Below are 17333 nucleotides of genomic sequence, written 5' to 3'. Positions count from 1 at the left end.
AAGAGCCTGTGTCACACCTTCCCAAGCTCGCCCATGCGAGCATGCCTTGTGTTTAGAGTAGACCTACAGATGAGAGAAAAATCAAAAGTCAGGTCTGTTGTTGACACTTGCTGTGTCAGTAACAGTGGTTCAGCACTGCTGCCGTGAATACCTCAGTTGGTCCGGCATACATCATGGGAGATGGGAAGATGGCCACCACTGTGGTTTCAGGATTCAGGATTCCTTCCTCCAGCACTGCAGCATGCTGCTTCATACGCCACATCAGAGGAACATCATCGTCCTTTGTCCAGCCACCAAGAGGGTGAAGGAGAAGGACAGGGCGCCGGTAGCCCCTCTCTAGAAGTTGCTTATGGGTATCCTGCATTAATAGAGCATGGCCATTGTGCACCGGGTTGCGTAACTGAAATGCAAAGACAGCATCTGAAAGAGAATATTCAGAGTTAATAATAGTCCTTTTCTAACAGATTACCTTCCAAAGGATAAGCAATGCTTCTTGAAGCTCGGTACTTAGGATTAAGCAAACACGCATGCCTCAGAATCAGAAACCGGTGAAAAACATGTACCGCACTGACCATTTACTCCAAGGCAACACGATACAGTAATTATTACTTTACAAATCTTACAAGCCTGAGCATGTGTCACATAGTAGTGATGGATTTATAACAATTACTTTCTGAATTCATGGGCAACCTGAGAATGATAATCAGACTTTCTGGCCCTAACAACTCGGTTCAACTGCTTGCAGTGGATATAAATTCTTGGTCTACGCCTTAATTACCCATCAAGTCAATCCTGCCGTTGGATCTAAGATACTCCTTTATTGAAGGAAGACAGAAAGACAGAGATATGTAGAGTTTAAAAAATTTACTTACTACCCAAATAAGCTCATTTCTACTGATTACTCTGCTTGACTGGAACCCAATGTTGTTTTGTGATGCCAGGTCTCGATTTTGGATTATAGTTTAGCAACAACAGTATCCCTTACAAGGACCATTGCTATTACTCAAATGTTGAAAACTGCTGGATTAATTAAACTGGTTAACTATGTAACATCTGATTACAACCCTGGCTCCGCTCCTACATGGGGCTCTTGCTATCAGAAGACCCTTCTTAGAAGGCACGGTTCCTTGGAGTCATAGAGTAATTTCACAGAACAGAGTTAACAACGCAGTTAGAGGAGCTCTGTATTTGATGCCCTCACAATATCCGATACATCATCACGCTGTGTTGACCCAATCTTGACTCAGAGAGGAACCACTTCCTCTTCCTGCATAATTTTAAGCCGAATAGTACAACATCCCCAATCTAGTCTCAGTTCTGACCCTCTTCTATCACCGTGACAAAAGGCACAGAAAGAAAACTATGGCGCCCTACTTGACCAGGAGAGTTTTGGGGACACATCCTGTGATATTCCAAGATTTAGAGCATTTTCACTATGCTTTGAAGTTCTCAAGTTACCTCTTCTTGAGAAACAAGGCTGGTTTTCACCAAAGAAATAGCTGCTAGCTTTTATCTGCTAGTTTTAGCATGCTGCCAATACTGTCAAATGATGATTTTTTTCTAATTCCATCATTCCATCCACATTTATTAGTTGAATTTCTACTATAAGTTAGAGTTTCCACTTCTCCTCCTTATATGACATAAGGTACAAAAAAGAAGTCTTGATACAAATATGTGAGTATTTAAAATTATGCTGCTTTAAGGAAATGGGAGGAGGGGTACAGACCGGAAAGTTTTTCTATCCTTCTGAAATCACTTCAAATTTTGGAGATGGTATATGGATTTCAAAAGATTTCAAAACATCCCTTTTAGCCATTAAGTAGAACTCCAGAACTCCCCTTCCCCAAGACCAAGAAGGAATTTTACTTCCTGACTCTATTATACTCCAGTCCTTCCAAAAAAGAACAGACGAAGACTGTCTCCTGCATATGAGCACTAAGGCTGCTCCATTCAGGGGCGATTACTGCCTGAACTGAACCTGCATTCTGATTCCGGCCTAAGTCTCATCAGCAAGTTTAGTGCTCTCCCCTCTCTTCCCTTCCCTTTGTACTGCCCATTCTTTGTAAACAGCCTTGAAGCACAACAGAGACACTTACTAAGCATTAATAAATCCTACTACTGGGCTAATGTGAGTTACTGCACTGATGGAGAGGTTGGGGGCGAGTGGCTCCAGGCTCGCACCACGGGGAGGAAAGAGAGTAAGAGGACTCTGGCCCAGCACAAGCCTGTAGCACCAGGGCCGAGGAGATGCCTGCGTGGTAGGGGCAAACAGGGCCAGGGCTGAGAAGACAGCTCATTTGCCTGGGAGCGTAAACAGAGCAAATAAGAGCAAATAAGTAAATAGATTGAGTAGAATGGCAGCCAGGATTCTCACTGTAGGGGAGGAGGCAAAAATACCAAAAAGAAGGAAGGCTAGAAAAGACCGCGTGGTATTGGATTAGGGTTGAAAATGGCAGCGTGACCTCATGGTTTTCAGCTACATAGAGAGATATATACAGGAACAGATATAAATGTGTGTGAGTGTACGTGCTTATGCACATTTCTTGGTTCTGTCTGCTGAAAGGTCCTACGAGCAATGACTACCCAGTGGCAATGAGCAAAACTAAAGCCCAAATCTTACCTTCTAAATACTATTCCTCACTTAAAGCAGGGTTCCTTGGCAAAATGGCCAATTCTAGGGCTAGGGCACGGAAAGTACAACATGAGCTGGAACGTCTTTTGTGTCATAAGGAAAGGAAGTGCTCAGAGAATAACGAGGACTTGTCAAAAGGATACAGCAACCAGCCTGACACGGTCCCAAAGGCCAACCTAGGACAAGCTAAATATCAAGTAAATAATAATATTAATGGATTGTAAATCACCGAGTAAAATAGGAACCTGTAAATCCAGAAAGAATAAAATAAATGAAAAAAAACGAATGGAGAAGTGGAAACGTTAACTTACAGTAGAAAGTCAACTAATAAACGTAGATGGAATGATGGAATTAGAAAAATCACCATTTGGTAGCATGTGCAGCAGGCTAAAACTAGCGGATAAAAGTTTGATGACAAGGGGATATTTATGGAGTCTCAAGATCTCTCCCCCAAAACACCTGTTAGTACATACAAAATAATTTGTTAACTTTACAGCACAAAAACCTGGTAAACGTGATCTTAAATGATAAAAGTTAACTTTGAAAAAGTTAGCCTCATCTGTAATAGGACAAAATCAAAATTGTGAGCCACCAAATATGACGCCCCAAGAATTCAGCATTGTTTCCTGCAGGATTCCTGACAAAAACGTGTGACCGGAACCTAATCATGAGGTAAGAGCAGATAAACCCAAACTGAGAGACAGTCAAGAAAGTAAACGACATGACTATTCAAAAATGCCGAAGTTGTAAAAGACACGACAGACTCAGCGACTGTTCCGAATGAAGTAGACGAAAGAGACATGACTGACATCCCGAACCAGGAAGGAAAGGTGGCAAAGAGAAGATTTTAGTTGTCATTGTTGGTTTTGTGATAAAAGACATTATTGGGACAGTGGCGTGATGTGAGTGAAGTGCACAGATTAGACAGTATTTTATCAATGGTATTCTCCTGAGTTTGATGAGCACACTGAGGTTAGGTAGGAGACTGTCCTTATCTTCAAGAAATACATATGGAAATAACTAAGTAATGAGGCATCATGTCTGCAACTTTCAAAGAAAGTGAGAATGAGAAAGCAAAGAAATATAGTGTTAATTATGGAAACTGGGTGAAGAATATATAGGAGTTCTTGGTACTATTCTTGTAATTTTTCTGTAAATTTAAAATTATTTCAAAATAAAAAGTTAAAAAACAAAGTAAAAAATTATGACAGGAGACATATGAACTGGTTATAACATGTAGATTTTATTTAGATCCTGATTCAAACAAACTATAAAAAAAGAAATGTGACTACTATGAAATTATCAGAAATATAAACACTGACTAGATATTTGATAGTATTAAGAAACTATTGATATTATTATTATTTAGGTGCAACAGTGATATCATGGTTGTATTTTTTAAAGTCCTTACCTTTAAGAAATACTTTCTGAAATATTTAGATGGTAATGACATAGGGTTTGAGATTTGCTTCAGAATAATATGCAGGGATGCAGTGGGGTAGGTAGGGGTACAGGTGAAACAAGAGTAGCCAAGAGTTGGTACCACTGAATTTGGGTTAGAGGTATATAGGGATTCATTCACACTATTGTATCTACTTACCGATTAAGTATCATATGTCTCAAATTTTCCCTAATAATTTTTAAAAGAGAAGATACATGTAGAAGCAGCACTGCTTTGGAACATGATATTTACGGGTTCAAATTACAGGTCTAACAATTTTTAACCATGGACTGTGGTCTTTAAGGACTTAATTTCACTTTTGACATCTTCGTAGTGGGGATGATACTAAGGTTACTGTTATGAAGATAAAATAATATAAAGTACCCAGCACGGTGAGATGTACAGTGCCAATTCATTTAAAAAAAACCAAAAAAACACCATATCTAAAAGTTCCTGGCAGGAAATTGAACCCACTGTTCTACTGGTGACTCAAGGTCTACTCTAGTACAAACCAACACTCCAGTGAGTGTTTCCAAGAGGAGGGTGCATTAGCTCTGTGCTGCAATATGCAGCCTTCGCCTTCCTTAATCAGGAACAGGTGCCTAACTGTGAATAGGACCCCTGGGTAATACATCTCAGGTGTATGATGACTACATTCCTAGACTCCAATCAGGTCAAACCTGATTTTGTAAAACTGCCATTTAGCAAGATTATTTATATGAACAGCATGTGCAAAAGGAAACATAAATAAATTCTGTCTCAAATATACGTATTTCACAGATTCTAATAATTCATCTACCTAGGTTTCCTTTCCAAAAAGAATTAATCTAGCTCCACACTGGACATTTAACAGATAAAGTTAAGATGAATGACTTATTAAAAGTTTACATTAGCAGCATATAAAGGATTTTGCTGCCAAAATTTCTTCCAGGTAGAATTATTTCCTTATTATCAGTTCCATTCAGAAATCCAATGATCATTTGCTCTGTCTGCCCATTTTTTCTTGCCAATATTAACAGGTCTTTCCTAAACTTCCAGCCTTTTCAATCCCTTGTAACTATTTATCAATGAATTACACAAATGGCTTTAACTGCCTGTAGCTCCAGACTGCATTTTCATCCCTACCATCTGGTTTCCCCACTAGAGAACTTATGTGGATGAACAATGTAATGGAAGCACCTGATCCACTGGAAGCTTACATTCCCAAGGTATTGTCCCAACTAACATAACCCAGTATGCATCACCATTACATTTTCCTCCAACAATTTTCCATCAAGGATGGAAAAAGAATAATGGGCCACTATGGACCTGGGGCCACTGACACTTAGAGCAACTTTCAGTAATTCTTCACATTCTCATCCCCATTTTCTAAAGGACAAGCGAATTCCCCGTTGTCACACCATAACTGGTAGAAAATACTTGTCTTTTCGCTTATAACTCTTTACGGATTAGTTTAAGACTGCTTTACCTAAGATCAGGGTTTCAACCGTGTTTGAAAATGGGACATTATCTTCAAAATGACTGGAATTTAATATTAACATTTATGATTTCCATTTCTTTCTAGCCTTCTGCCGCCGTCCCTGGGAAAGGACCAGGCATTCCATAATTGTGATTTACAGAAATTACACTGTGAAGCTGCTGGTGCCGTGCACAAAAACAAACTTTTTCCTTCAAGAGCTAGAGTGAATATTTTAAGCTTTGCAGGCTACGCGGCTTCTGCTGCAACTACTCAACCCTGCCGAGCAGTGCAAAACCAGCCACAGACGATGCATAAGCGACTGTGGATATTTCCCAGTAAAACTTTATTTACAAGAACTGGCAGTGGGCCAGATTTGGCGTGCAGGCTGTGGTTTACCAACCTCTGAAAGACAAATGAAATTCGGGTGATGGAAGTAAGAGCACTGCGACCAAGACGCCTGGTGTGAGCAGAAGTGTGGAGGCAGGAAAGCAGATGCGTCTGAGGACACAGAATCGTCCATCTTGTCAAACATGGATACGAAGCCTAGCACGTGAGATCGCGCAGAATTTTGAATGATAGGTTAGGAGGGATACTGTGTTCCAAACAGAGACTGTGAGTTAATCAGTAATGTTGCCCAGAAAATTAGGCTAGTAGACTGTGCGGGACTGAGCTGGGGGAGGGTCAGTGGGTGGAGTGGGGAGACAGCAAAGTCAGAAGACTGTGGCGCAGAAACGTGCTCCCATATTTTCCATATAAAATAAACCATCCACCAACTCTTTCATTCTCCCCACTCACTCAATCTATTCCTCCCCCAGGATACAGACAGGCTCGTCTGACCAATGACAACCTACACAGTGGGAATGGGGTCACAACAGCAGAGACTGGCGCTGCCCGCTCCCTCAAACCCCTCCCCGGTGCTGAGGTCACTGAGCAGCGCTCTACGTGTTACTGACTCACAGGTCTACGTCATCTGACCGAAACTCCTCTAAGCTCCAGACCGTCTCTCCACCTGCCTCATAGCACTCCCGCCAGCCTCCTCCTGCACCTCTGGTCCTCCTCCACGACCTCTGAGCGCAGGCACCACTACCCACTGCAGAGCCTCAGACTCTGGAGGACCACTGCCATCCTCCACACGCACCACATCGCTCTGCTCCCTAAACCTCACTAAACCCTGCTTTCTTCACTCCCCGTGCCCACATCAGCCCTTCATCCCTGCTTCATGAGGCAACTGGTCCCCCCCGCAACCCCATCTAGCCTCCATCCAGCAGCCAAAGCAGGCAGGGGGGCAGGGAAGAAAGGAGTTGGGACAGGATGAAAATTCTGTTTTAGATACGCTGTCCTGGGGGGACAGTGAAACTGGTCCTGCCCCCAGGAGCTTACAATCTAGTCAGCGGAGGAGAAGCAAACATTCACTTATCAGAGAATAAATCCATGTTAGAAGGAATATACTTCCTTCAGCTCCAAGAGGACATGATTAGATCTTTGTTTTCAGAAGCTAAGTCTGGTGACAATGTGAAGGATAAAGTGATGGAAGAAAAGAACGGGAATGGAGTCACTCCTTCAACTAATTCCTTCCTGCTCTGCCACACGGTGAGTATGAAACCCCTGGCAAACCCAAAAGGTACTTTCCTGTTTTAAAGTCCTGACCTCTCTGCTGCCTCTGACATAAAAAAAAAAAAAAAAGACTATGCCACTGTCTTCATAGCCTCAAGGCCTGTTAACCGTGGCACCAACCTTTTCTATTTCATCTGCCTCTTTATGCTTTTTCTTTAGTAAAAACCATGAAACACTGAAGAAAACTTGGAGGGGAAAAACCACCCCAAATGCACTATCTTAATATAACTGTTTTGGGGGTTTTGCATAGCCTCCTAGTTTTTCTCCTTACGCACACGTTTTTACATAGATGTGATCAAATGTACATGACATTTTATATTCTGCCTGGCCCATTTTGGTCTAGTCACCTGTTTCTGACATCCTGTAGTCCTCTCAGAGCCACAGAGTTCATTGCTGGGTCCTAGGAAATTCTTTCTTTACGTACTCATTCAGGAAACTTACCCCACTTCGCCTGGATTCAATTACCACGTGCATACAGATGGCTTCTGTTAGCTGCATCCCTAAGTCCTGAGCTTCCAACTCATCAGTTACAGAGACTTACTAACAATGTTTCAATAGACGCTGCTCATTACCACCCCACCCCTCAACTCCTTCACCTTCACTTACCACCCTCACATCTCAAGCCAAAAGCAGGTCCAGCTGCTGAAACCTGCACCTTCTCCTATACCTCATGTCTAAGTAAAGGAAGAGCCCCGGACTACAGTTTCTCTCCCTCTCCTCCGGATTCGACACCATCCAGTCCAGGAGCCAACACACCATGTTAACAAGTACGGTCTGATCCCTTTCCCTCCAGCAGACGGAAGGGGAAGAAGACAGTGAAGAAGGTTCTTCTCAGGATGCGCTGATTTCTGACAGGGGAAGAACGGCAACCGTGAGTGTTTTCTGGTGGTGGGAGGGGGCTGGGCCCTGACCCCCAGAATACGTGCAGGACACAGGCTGCCTAATCTAGCGCCACGGCCACGGAACCTTGATGTGGCACAGTACAAACACTGGGCTGGACCCCTGTGCTGCACTTTCTCAGCGAGGGGTCCGGGGACAACTGCAGCTCCCCAGCAGGGCAGCTGTGGGCAACGAATGAGCTGGTCAGCAGGGGAGCGCTGCTAACTCCTTCCCCCAGATTTCTCAGACCTGCGCTTCGCTGCCCAGCCCACAGGCAGAGCCCCGGCCTGCATCCCAACCACTAGACCCAGAATTACAACATCCGCCTGCTGTCTTCCTTTCAACTTCTCTGAAAACTGGCCTGCATACAGCAGTAATTGATAAGTCTTCTCTTGCAGTCCTACGCAAGCTCTATTATCTGCCACTTTACCCCAAAGCTCTAAGTACAGGCATTTCTGATTTTCCCCAAATCAATACAGTAGCTGAACAAGAGGGTCCTGACAATCACTCCAGCGTTGCTGGGAGGCAGGCTGGGGTGCACGCACGCTATGTTTCTGTGGGAGTTTTTTGAAGAGAGCTGGAAATGAGAAAGAGTTTGATCCCCCTCCTCCCTCGGGACTGTCATTTCTTTTACTTAAACTGCTCATGAGGGGGGAAAAGAAATCAACACGACAGGGCTAGGCTACTTGAGTAAATATGAATAGACTAGAATTTTTCACCAACAGGCACTCTCATACCCCATAATACGGCAGCAAGTTGTTTCTCTTTCTCAGGACTAGAAATGCTTTCAAATTAGAGTGAAAAATAATGTTGGAAATAAAGCTTTTTTGCCAGCTGGACACTGTACTGCCTGTTCTCCACTCCCCTTCCTGTCCAGTCCTGTCTCGTGCCTCTGTGCGCGAGTGCACATGTGCATGTGTGTACATGTGCATGTGTGTGCGTGTTTGGGGGTGGGAGTGCTGTACTCCTGCCTCCATACGGGAGACACCAGTAGGCAACCAGAGGACGGAGGACAGAAGTCTCGCCCCAGTAGCATCCTGCTTCAGCGCTGGGATCCCAGCGGGGTCTATACCCCGGACAACTAGCTCCTGCCCGGCAGCCCCTTGCCACAGCTCCAGCTCCTCTTATCCCACTTCAGAAACAATGCTGCCTTCCGATGCCCTGCAGGAATGGTCATACTACCCCAAATTGCTAGTCCCCGGATGCCTCATCATTCTTTGGCGGTTCCCTCAGCCCTGACCGCCCACCTTTAATCACTCACGTTGTCAGATAATGTTCACAGCCTCATCTGAGTGGGCCTTGACCTGACTGACAAGAGGCTCCGTCACCCAATCTCAGATTACAGCATCTCCAGCCCACTGCCACATACAGGCAAGAAAGCCCAGTGCCTTCAGAGGCAAACTATCTGCTTCTACCTCAGCTTTCTCAGGCATCTGTTGTTCCCCACTTAGCCTAATATATCCATCTACCGTCTCTATCCATTCATTTAAAATACAGTCTGTGGTTCAACAACTTGACAAAGCTTTCTCAGATGTATTCAACACTGTGCTACCACATACTAGCTTGAGAGAAATGATGTCAGCGTTTCCCTTTGTAACCCAGCAGGACACCAGTACCCTGTGGGTAATAAACACTGACTGGCTCTTACTTGGCTTAAGTGAAATTCAGTCTTTCTTCCCAGGATAGTGGTCAACCATCGGTGGTTCAAAGAACTTGCCATCTGGAACCGTGTCACCTTGCAATCACTGACGTGGGTATTAAAGACCTCTCAATCCTTCCAGCTACAGAATGGTCTAGAAACAGCAAAACTGATCATATCAATGTGCACAGGATAACAACCCACACAGGGTAATCAAAGATTACCTAATATTCCCTAAGACGAGGGAAGGAGAAGGAGGGAGAGGTAAGAATAGAAACCCTAAGTAAAAGAAAAAAAAATATTCCCCTTGAACTATGATTTGTACACAAGAGTAGATGACTTGTTATTGGCTTCCAGAAAGAGTTGAATAAGAACTATAAAGGGACCTCCTCAGTCTGTTGCTTATTTGCCTTAGTCTAAAATGGAAAAGTAAACAAAATAACACTCCATCATCTTTTTTGCTGGATTTAAGGCTAATAACCAGCTCTCAGCTACTTTAAACAAAGTTGCAATCACTCATTATGCAACAAATCCTCTAAATGATTTAAAATGTTTGGTACACAAGGAAGAATGTAAAACAGACGTAATATAAAGTCTTGGATTATGAATGATAATTTCTTGATAAGACCCCTCAACAGTGCAAAAAATTTATTTAGTAACACGAATTCCAGATATAAATTATTTTGAAAACAAATTAAAGTAAGCAAGGCGGTCTCAGCAAGTCCTCAGTGAAACATGTCCTGTTCACCAGAAAAAAAGAGAGAAGTCTACACATATTAAACTATCAGATGCTTCTGGATGGAAATAAACAAAGACCCAACTAGAAGTGTCTTATACAACTCAAACATGCATTAGGTCTTTGAATAACAAATCTGGATACAGATGACCCAAGGGCTGGATCAGAAACTCAAACAGTATAAGATTCTTATGGATCCTCACGGTACAAAATGGCTACCAGAGCTCCAAACACTGCACCCTTACATGACAGCATCCAAAGCAGGAGGAAGAGGAAGGATGGGAAAGGATAACTTTTGTCCTAAGCCAGTTTCTTTTCAGGAAGGAAAACCTTTCCCAGAAGCCCCACTTGCTTACATCTCAAAGGTCAAAACTGACTTACACACGGACCTTTAAGTCACACAGTGACAAAAGAGAATACGGCACCGTCACTGACTTACAGCAGTCATAATACAGTTCATGACACAGTCCTCTACGACTGGGCCCAAAACGTGTTAGCAAGAGAAGAAAACAAGCTGCTGTATTAGCAAGCGCCGAGTGTAATATTCGGAGAAATTCCTGCACAAGTAGTTTAAGCCAAATATGTGCTTCAAATTCAGAGGAGAGGAATAAAATTCGGAAGGAAGAACGGGGCACCACACGATCAAATACCGTAAGGGGGCCAAGCAAAAGATGTGCATGAACGAGGCAGGCTGGTGGGGACTGTGGAGGTCTGAAGAGTGTGTGTCCATCTCGGGCCTCCAGTGCTTGATCCCTTTCACATCATTTCAAGTATCAGCTAATTACGACACAGCTTAAGAAAAAACAGATACTCTTTCTCTTCCCTTTACTTGTATGCCCTTTACTTACTGGTAAAACTAGCTTCCAACTCACGTAACAGAAATAATGACACCTTAACCTCTTGCTGTGTGCCAGGTACTGTTACGGTGCCTAAGCATCTTAGCTCATTTCACTTTTTAAAAATAAAAACCTATGTGTCGGGTACCATCACTGTCCTCATTTGTACAACTAGGGAACTGAGCCGTAGAGAGGAAACCCCTTTCCCCACAACCACGTAACTTCTAAGTGGTAAAGTAGGGGGCAGTGTGCACACAGGACTCTGAATGACTACCAAGGATCTGAGAGGTCACAGGACCTAAACACAACTGATGAAATGGGAGCTCTTGCCCAGATTCTGGAGTCACTTGGGAAGGCGGGCTTCTGCTTAATAAATACGGCTGGGTGGCCGGGTAGTCCCTTAAAAGGCATCCATACCCACCTGACTTTTCTCGGCCACATCTCCTCAATTTGTACACAGAAGGTATTTTAAAAAGCAGCACCAAGGCTTAGTGTTTAACCATTTCTGTAGTGGGTGAGAATTCACTAGCAGCATGATTGTAGGAGGCTTCAAATTCTTCAGACCTTAAAAAACAGCCTCCTAAAATCTACAGCGAATGCTGTGGCAGGCCCCCGGAATTTGCAAGTGTGGGCGCACCCGTGTAAACACATCATTTACCTACTTCTGTGTAAAACATCTGCTAATCACAGATGTCTAATATAAAAATCCCTGTCCTGGGGCACTTTCTAAGACAGTACTATAAAGAACAGTTTCTACAAACTCTCTATATTTACTGCTCCATTTCCTCCTAATCCAGAAATCTGAAATCATTATTAACCTACTCTTCAACAACTTTTTCTGTTATTTGTTGACAGTCTCTCTCTTCTACACCATAAACTCCTGTCTTATTTATTTATGAATCCTCAGCACTTGGTACTCTGGCATATCAAGATGCAAAACAGACACTTGCTGAATGAATAGCAAATGTGATACTGTTGTTCTATTATTTTCTGCAGTGGTACATTCCACTCCAATAAGACATTCTGGGATATAAAGCACATTGATATGAGTGAACTACGTAGGGTGATTCAGATTGACTACCTTTCCTTACATATTCCATTGCTAAATTTATCTTTACTCCTCATTCTGCCTTACATTTTAGCAAGCATTGGAAAAAATCTTCGAGAACCTCCCCATCAAGGAGAAACTCCAAGTAATCCCATGTTAGATAATTAGGTCCATGTCTTACCTGCATTCATATCTTTAAACTTCTGCTTTAGCTCAGTAGGAGTAAGACGGTACTGATCAAGACCATCATTCCAATAAATTCGGTCCAAGACTTGAAGATCTCCTCCAATCAGCCAATCTCCTTGTTCCATAACCATCTAATGGCAAGAGAAAGGAGATAATTTTTTTTTAACAGGAACCAATATCAAAATAAGTAAGAACATTTCTCTCATACAAGCTAAATATACCTGTAAACTACTCTCATCTTAAGGTCAATGGTAAATCTGTTTGGTTTATCAACTGAACTGGCATTAGAGATGCTGTAGAATTAGAATATATTCTATAATTTTGCAAAGGATTTGTGACGCAGCTATTATATTTGCATATGAAACGCAAACAAAATCAAAATGAATAATTACGACTTTTTTAAGCAACCTAAACATTCTTTTCATTGCTGTTGTATGTCGATTAACAGAAAAGTGTGTGAGCCTGGGTCATCCCGCCCTCTTGTGTTCTCCAATCCTAAACTTTTGAGCAATTAAAGTATTGATGATGGAGCTGAACACAAATTCTTGCCTTCCTATCTCCACACCACCTCAAATTTCTTTCGGCTCCACTCGTGTCCTTTCTCTGCATCTGAGAGGAGAAGATATACCCTCTAGGACCCAACCATTTTTGCAATGCAGCTCAAGCTCTTCCCCCACGGCTTCAACTTACCTGCTAACAATGCACCTCAACTGCGTAGTCACTTCCTGCCTGGTCTCCCTCACTAGTAGGTCTCTACCCATCCACCAAACCACTCATTCAACAAATATTCACTGAGCACTGGTATGTGTCAGGGCCTGTGCTAGGCAATGGGAAATACAGCAGAAAACGAGAGAGAAAGATCTTACTCCAATGGAGCTTATATTTTAGTGGGCAAGACAGAGGAGAAACCAGAGAACTATCAGCTAGTGATAAATAAATGTTGCAGAGAAAACAAACAGGGCACTGGAACACAGTGTCCAGGGAGTAGAGTGAATGGCATTTAAGAGAAAGGAGTTAGTAAATGCCTCTCTGAGGAAGGTGACATTTAACCGGAGATGATGAAAAGGAACTCGTCACAGAGGTAAAGTAGTTCATGCAGAGGGACACCAACTGCAAAGTCCTGGCGAGAAACACATTTCTGTCTTTGAGGAACAGAAAGAAAGCTAATGTGGCTAGAAGGTCAGAAAGGCCAAAGCAAGGAGAGGGGCAGCGGTAGTGGAAGAGATGGTGGAAGAAGGCCAGGGCCGGGTCCCACAGGGCCTCACAGGTTTTATTCTGATTACAATGAGCGGCCACTGGAGAGTTTTAAAGGGAGCAGTGATACGTTCAGATCTATATTTTAAAAGACTCACTCTGGCTGCACTAAGGAGAATGGATTTCAATGAGTATGACAGGAAGCTGGACTCCAGCCAGGAGACCGGGAGGGCATGGCTGGTACCGGGGGGCATGGGGCTGGAGGAGGGACACCCTGCTCTAGACCACCCAGCTGGCTTCCCAAATCACCACGTCGTTTGTGACCCTGTCAAATCTGCCTGCCACCTCTCTGTTCCTAGGAAGGCAGAGCAGCATAGGGGAAAGAGCACAGAAGACCTAAGACAGACTCTAATCCTGACACCTCACAGGTACCTCTGCAGCTCTGGGCAAGTTGAACCCACTCTAAGACTCCTCAGAATAAAGAAAATAACCCTGTCTACTTCTAAGGGTCACTGTAAGGACTGAAAAGCAGAAACGTGGCTGAAAAGCATAAATACATGTAAACTGTTATTATGACTGAACAAAATTTTAACACCTTGGAGTAGAAACTGAAGCCCAAGGTCCTCTCTCCCACTCGAACCACCAACCCTCTCTCAAACACACCGAGTCTTTGCTCGCCCTGCCGCAGAAACCTGGGAAGCCGTTTCTTACAGCTCCCTCCTCTCCAAATCCTATTGGCTCCTCAAGGCTGCACACCAAGTCCTAACTAACCTAAGAAGTCTTACAGACTGCTCTAAATAAAAGTGGCACACAATATAAACAGCATTCACATATGTTCAGTGATTAAAAAATGTCTCCTCCAATGAATTCACACAAAAAGTACTCTCTAGTGGTAGGGATTACAGAGTACGGGAAGCTCTACATAAGCCAATAATGACTTTCTGCTAAGGATTATGGAAGATGGCTTTAAAGCCCAAGGTCCTGGATTCAAATCAGACCCTCATCCCAACCATAAGCTGCCTAACTTTGGCCCCCATAAAGTCTCAATTTCTCCATGTGTAAGATGGAAATGCCACCCATCCTATAGGTCTGCTATGTGGTTCAAAAAATTTACATAAGCATGGTTTGTAAACTATGTTATTTGTTATTAATAACTGTAGAATTTTAATGCTGAAGGAATGTCTGACACCGTTAGTTCAACCTCTTTATTTTATAAAACAATATATTTGCCTGTTTTTTAAGTTTATCGCTTTTTTGTCCTACATAAGACAATGAAATGAAATTGAACACACTTCCATGATCTAAACAGCTGCTATATAAAGTTTCTAGGTAAAGCTACTAAAATTTCACTTAGTTTCTTTTCTTTTTTTTTTTGGCTGCACCATGCAGCTTGAAGGATCTTAGTTCCCCGACCAGGGGTCCAATCAGGGCCCTGGCAGTGAAAGCGCTGAGTCTAACTACTGGACTGCCAGGGAACCCCTTCGCTTAGTTTCTTTAAAAGTTCACACTAAGTTCCAGCCTTGATTCTGCAGAATATTACCAGTTCCAATGGCATAGTTGATATAGAGGTAATGCCTCACATTTCAGCACAAACATTACTGGCAAATCAAGATAAAATGCGGCAAGGTTTACTCAGGACCTTGATGTAGGGGTGGTTCTTGCATGTTGTTCCCCACTGCCTGGCACAGCGCTCCTCCTTCCTGTGCTCAAAAAACTCTGGATTGCGAAGAATAGCCACGCGGCGGCCCTCGTACATCAGAGCAAAAGCCGTGCAGCCGTCCAGCCTCTCTTTATCTTCCTGAGTAGCTGTCAGAACTATCGGTACTGACAAGTTAATGACACCCCCTGCAGGGCACAAAAGAACATAAAGCACACAGCTTGCATTACTCAGCGGGCCTGACATCTACCTTTCACACTTCAGTAGACACTCTTCAAATAATAAAAGATTTCTTGCTCCAGTGACAGTGTTCCACTGGTACCTGGCACAGAAAAGCAGGGAGAGAACAAGCAACAAACCCAGAGTTGAAAACAAAACAAAACAGCAAAAATTAAGAACATCAACACTGTGTGCAGCAATCCTCCTCACAACCACTCATGAAACTGTCTTTAGGGGGAAGAAGCGCAGAAGTTTAAGCAACTGTTGAGTAAGGAAGAATCAGCGGGTTAAGCCTAACATCACCAGAAATACATGAGTAAGACAAAGAATTATGCTTCAGGGCCTTTACAGGAAAAATATTATAACTGATACCGCTGACAACTACATTTTGAGTGGCAAGTTGGTTAAGTAACTTGAGTATACTTGGTATACCTGGATATCCTTGAGAGAGGAAGACGAAAACACTCAAAACGTTTTTTGTTTTTTAATCAGAATGGAACTGATGCCAGCAATACTGGTCAGGAAACAAAGGCAGTAAATAATCAGTGGCTCCATTTAAACCAAAATATGTTGCCAGTGAGCCCAAAAGCACATTCTCAGTTCCCAACCTTTCAAGCTCTGAAAGTGTTTTTTTCTTTCCTATTCGTTATGCGCAAGTTAGAAAAATAAAATACACTCTCAGATTCATATGTGGATATTATTTACGTTATCAAAGAGAAACCACACTTTTTGGGAAATCATGGCATGCCTTCTTTGGGCAAAAAACGTCAACAAAATCCATGATAACAGTTTGGTTGTTTTAAAATTACCACCGTAAGGTGGAGTTCAAAATGGAAAATTAATAGGTAGATTTACACCACACCCAAGACTAAGTCATAACTAAGAAGGCAGTTCACAAAGACTTTACCATTATTTCCAAGGAAGAAAATCAAGAAGTATAATTTAATTCTTATGTTAAAGGTTCTTGAGAACAATGAGTAGGAATTACATCTTCTAGTATCTATTTTACTCCCCAGTCAAAAGAAGTTATAACACAGAAGAACGTGGTCGCAACTTTGCAGCGTTCTATGACTTTTTTTTAAAAGTTAAGTATTATAGTGGACGTACAATATTATGTTCATTTCAGATGTACAGCATAGTGATTCAACATTTAAACATATTAAGAAATGATCACCATAATAAGTCTAGTAACCATCTGTCACCATACAAAATTATTACCATATTATTCCTTATGCTGTATATTATATACCTGTGACTTATTTATTTATTTTATAACTGGAAGTTTATACACCTCTTAACCCCCTTCACCTATTTAGCCTACCCCCACCCCCTTCTGGCAACCACCAGTTTGTTTCCTGTATCTACAAGTCTGTTTTTGTTTTGTTTGTTCTTTTGTTTTGTTTTTTAAATTCCACATATAAGTGAAATCATATGGTATCTATCTTTCTCTGTTTGACTTATTCCACTTAGCATAATACTCTTCAGGTCCATCCATGTTGCAGCAAATGGCAAAAGTTCATTGTTTTTTATGGCTGCATAGTATTCCATTGTGTGTGTGTGTGTGTGTGTGTGTGTGTGTGTGTGTGTGCGTGTATGTATATATATATATATATATATACATACACCACATCTTTTTTATCCATTCACCTACTGATGGGCACTTAGGTTGCTTCCATATCTTGGCAATTGTAAATAATGTTGCAATGAACATATGTGAACATCTATCTTCTCTAGTTAGTGTTTTTGTTTTCTTCACATAAATACCCAGAAGTGGAATTGCCGGATCATACGGC

General features: G+C 42.4%; 1 protein-coding gene across 2 annotated transcripts in view; it reads right to left on the bottom strand.

Moving 5' to 3' along the window:
• PAPSS1 (3'-phosphoadenosine 5'-phosphosulfate synthase 1) overlaps positions 1 to 17333 on the bottom strand; it is a 108908-nt gene that overhangs the window by 32925 nt on the left and 58650 nt on the right. For both annotated transcript variants that reach the window (XM_030864114.3, XM_030864118.2), the window contains exons 8-10: positions 15304 to 15509; positions 12466 to 12601; positions 152 to 420 (exon numbers count right to left, since the gene is read on the bottom strand). In XM_030864114.3, the coding sequence (XP_030719974.1) occupies positions 152 to 420; positions 12466 to 12601; positions 15304 to 15509 (611 nt within the window). The remainder of the gene's footprint in view (positions 1 to 151; positions 421 to 12465; positions 12602 to 15303; positions 15510 to 17333) is intronic.

Source organism: Globicephala melas, chromosome 5, assembly GCF_963455315.2.
Source record: "Globicephala melas chromosome 5, mGloMel1.2, whole genome shotgun sequence".
Classification (NCBI taxonomy): domain Eukaryota; kingdom Metazoa; phylum Chordata; class Mammalia; order Artiodactyla; family Delphinidae; genus Globicephala; species Globicephala melas.
Note: the sequence above shows the minus strand (reverse complement) of the source record. Positions and strands in the feature narration are given on the sequence as shown.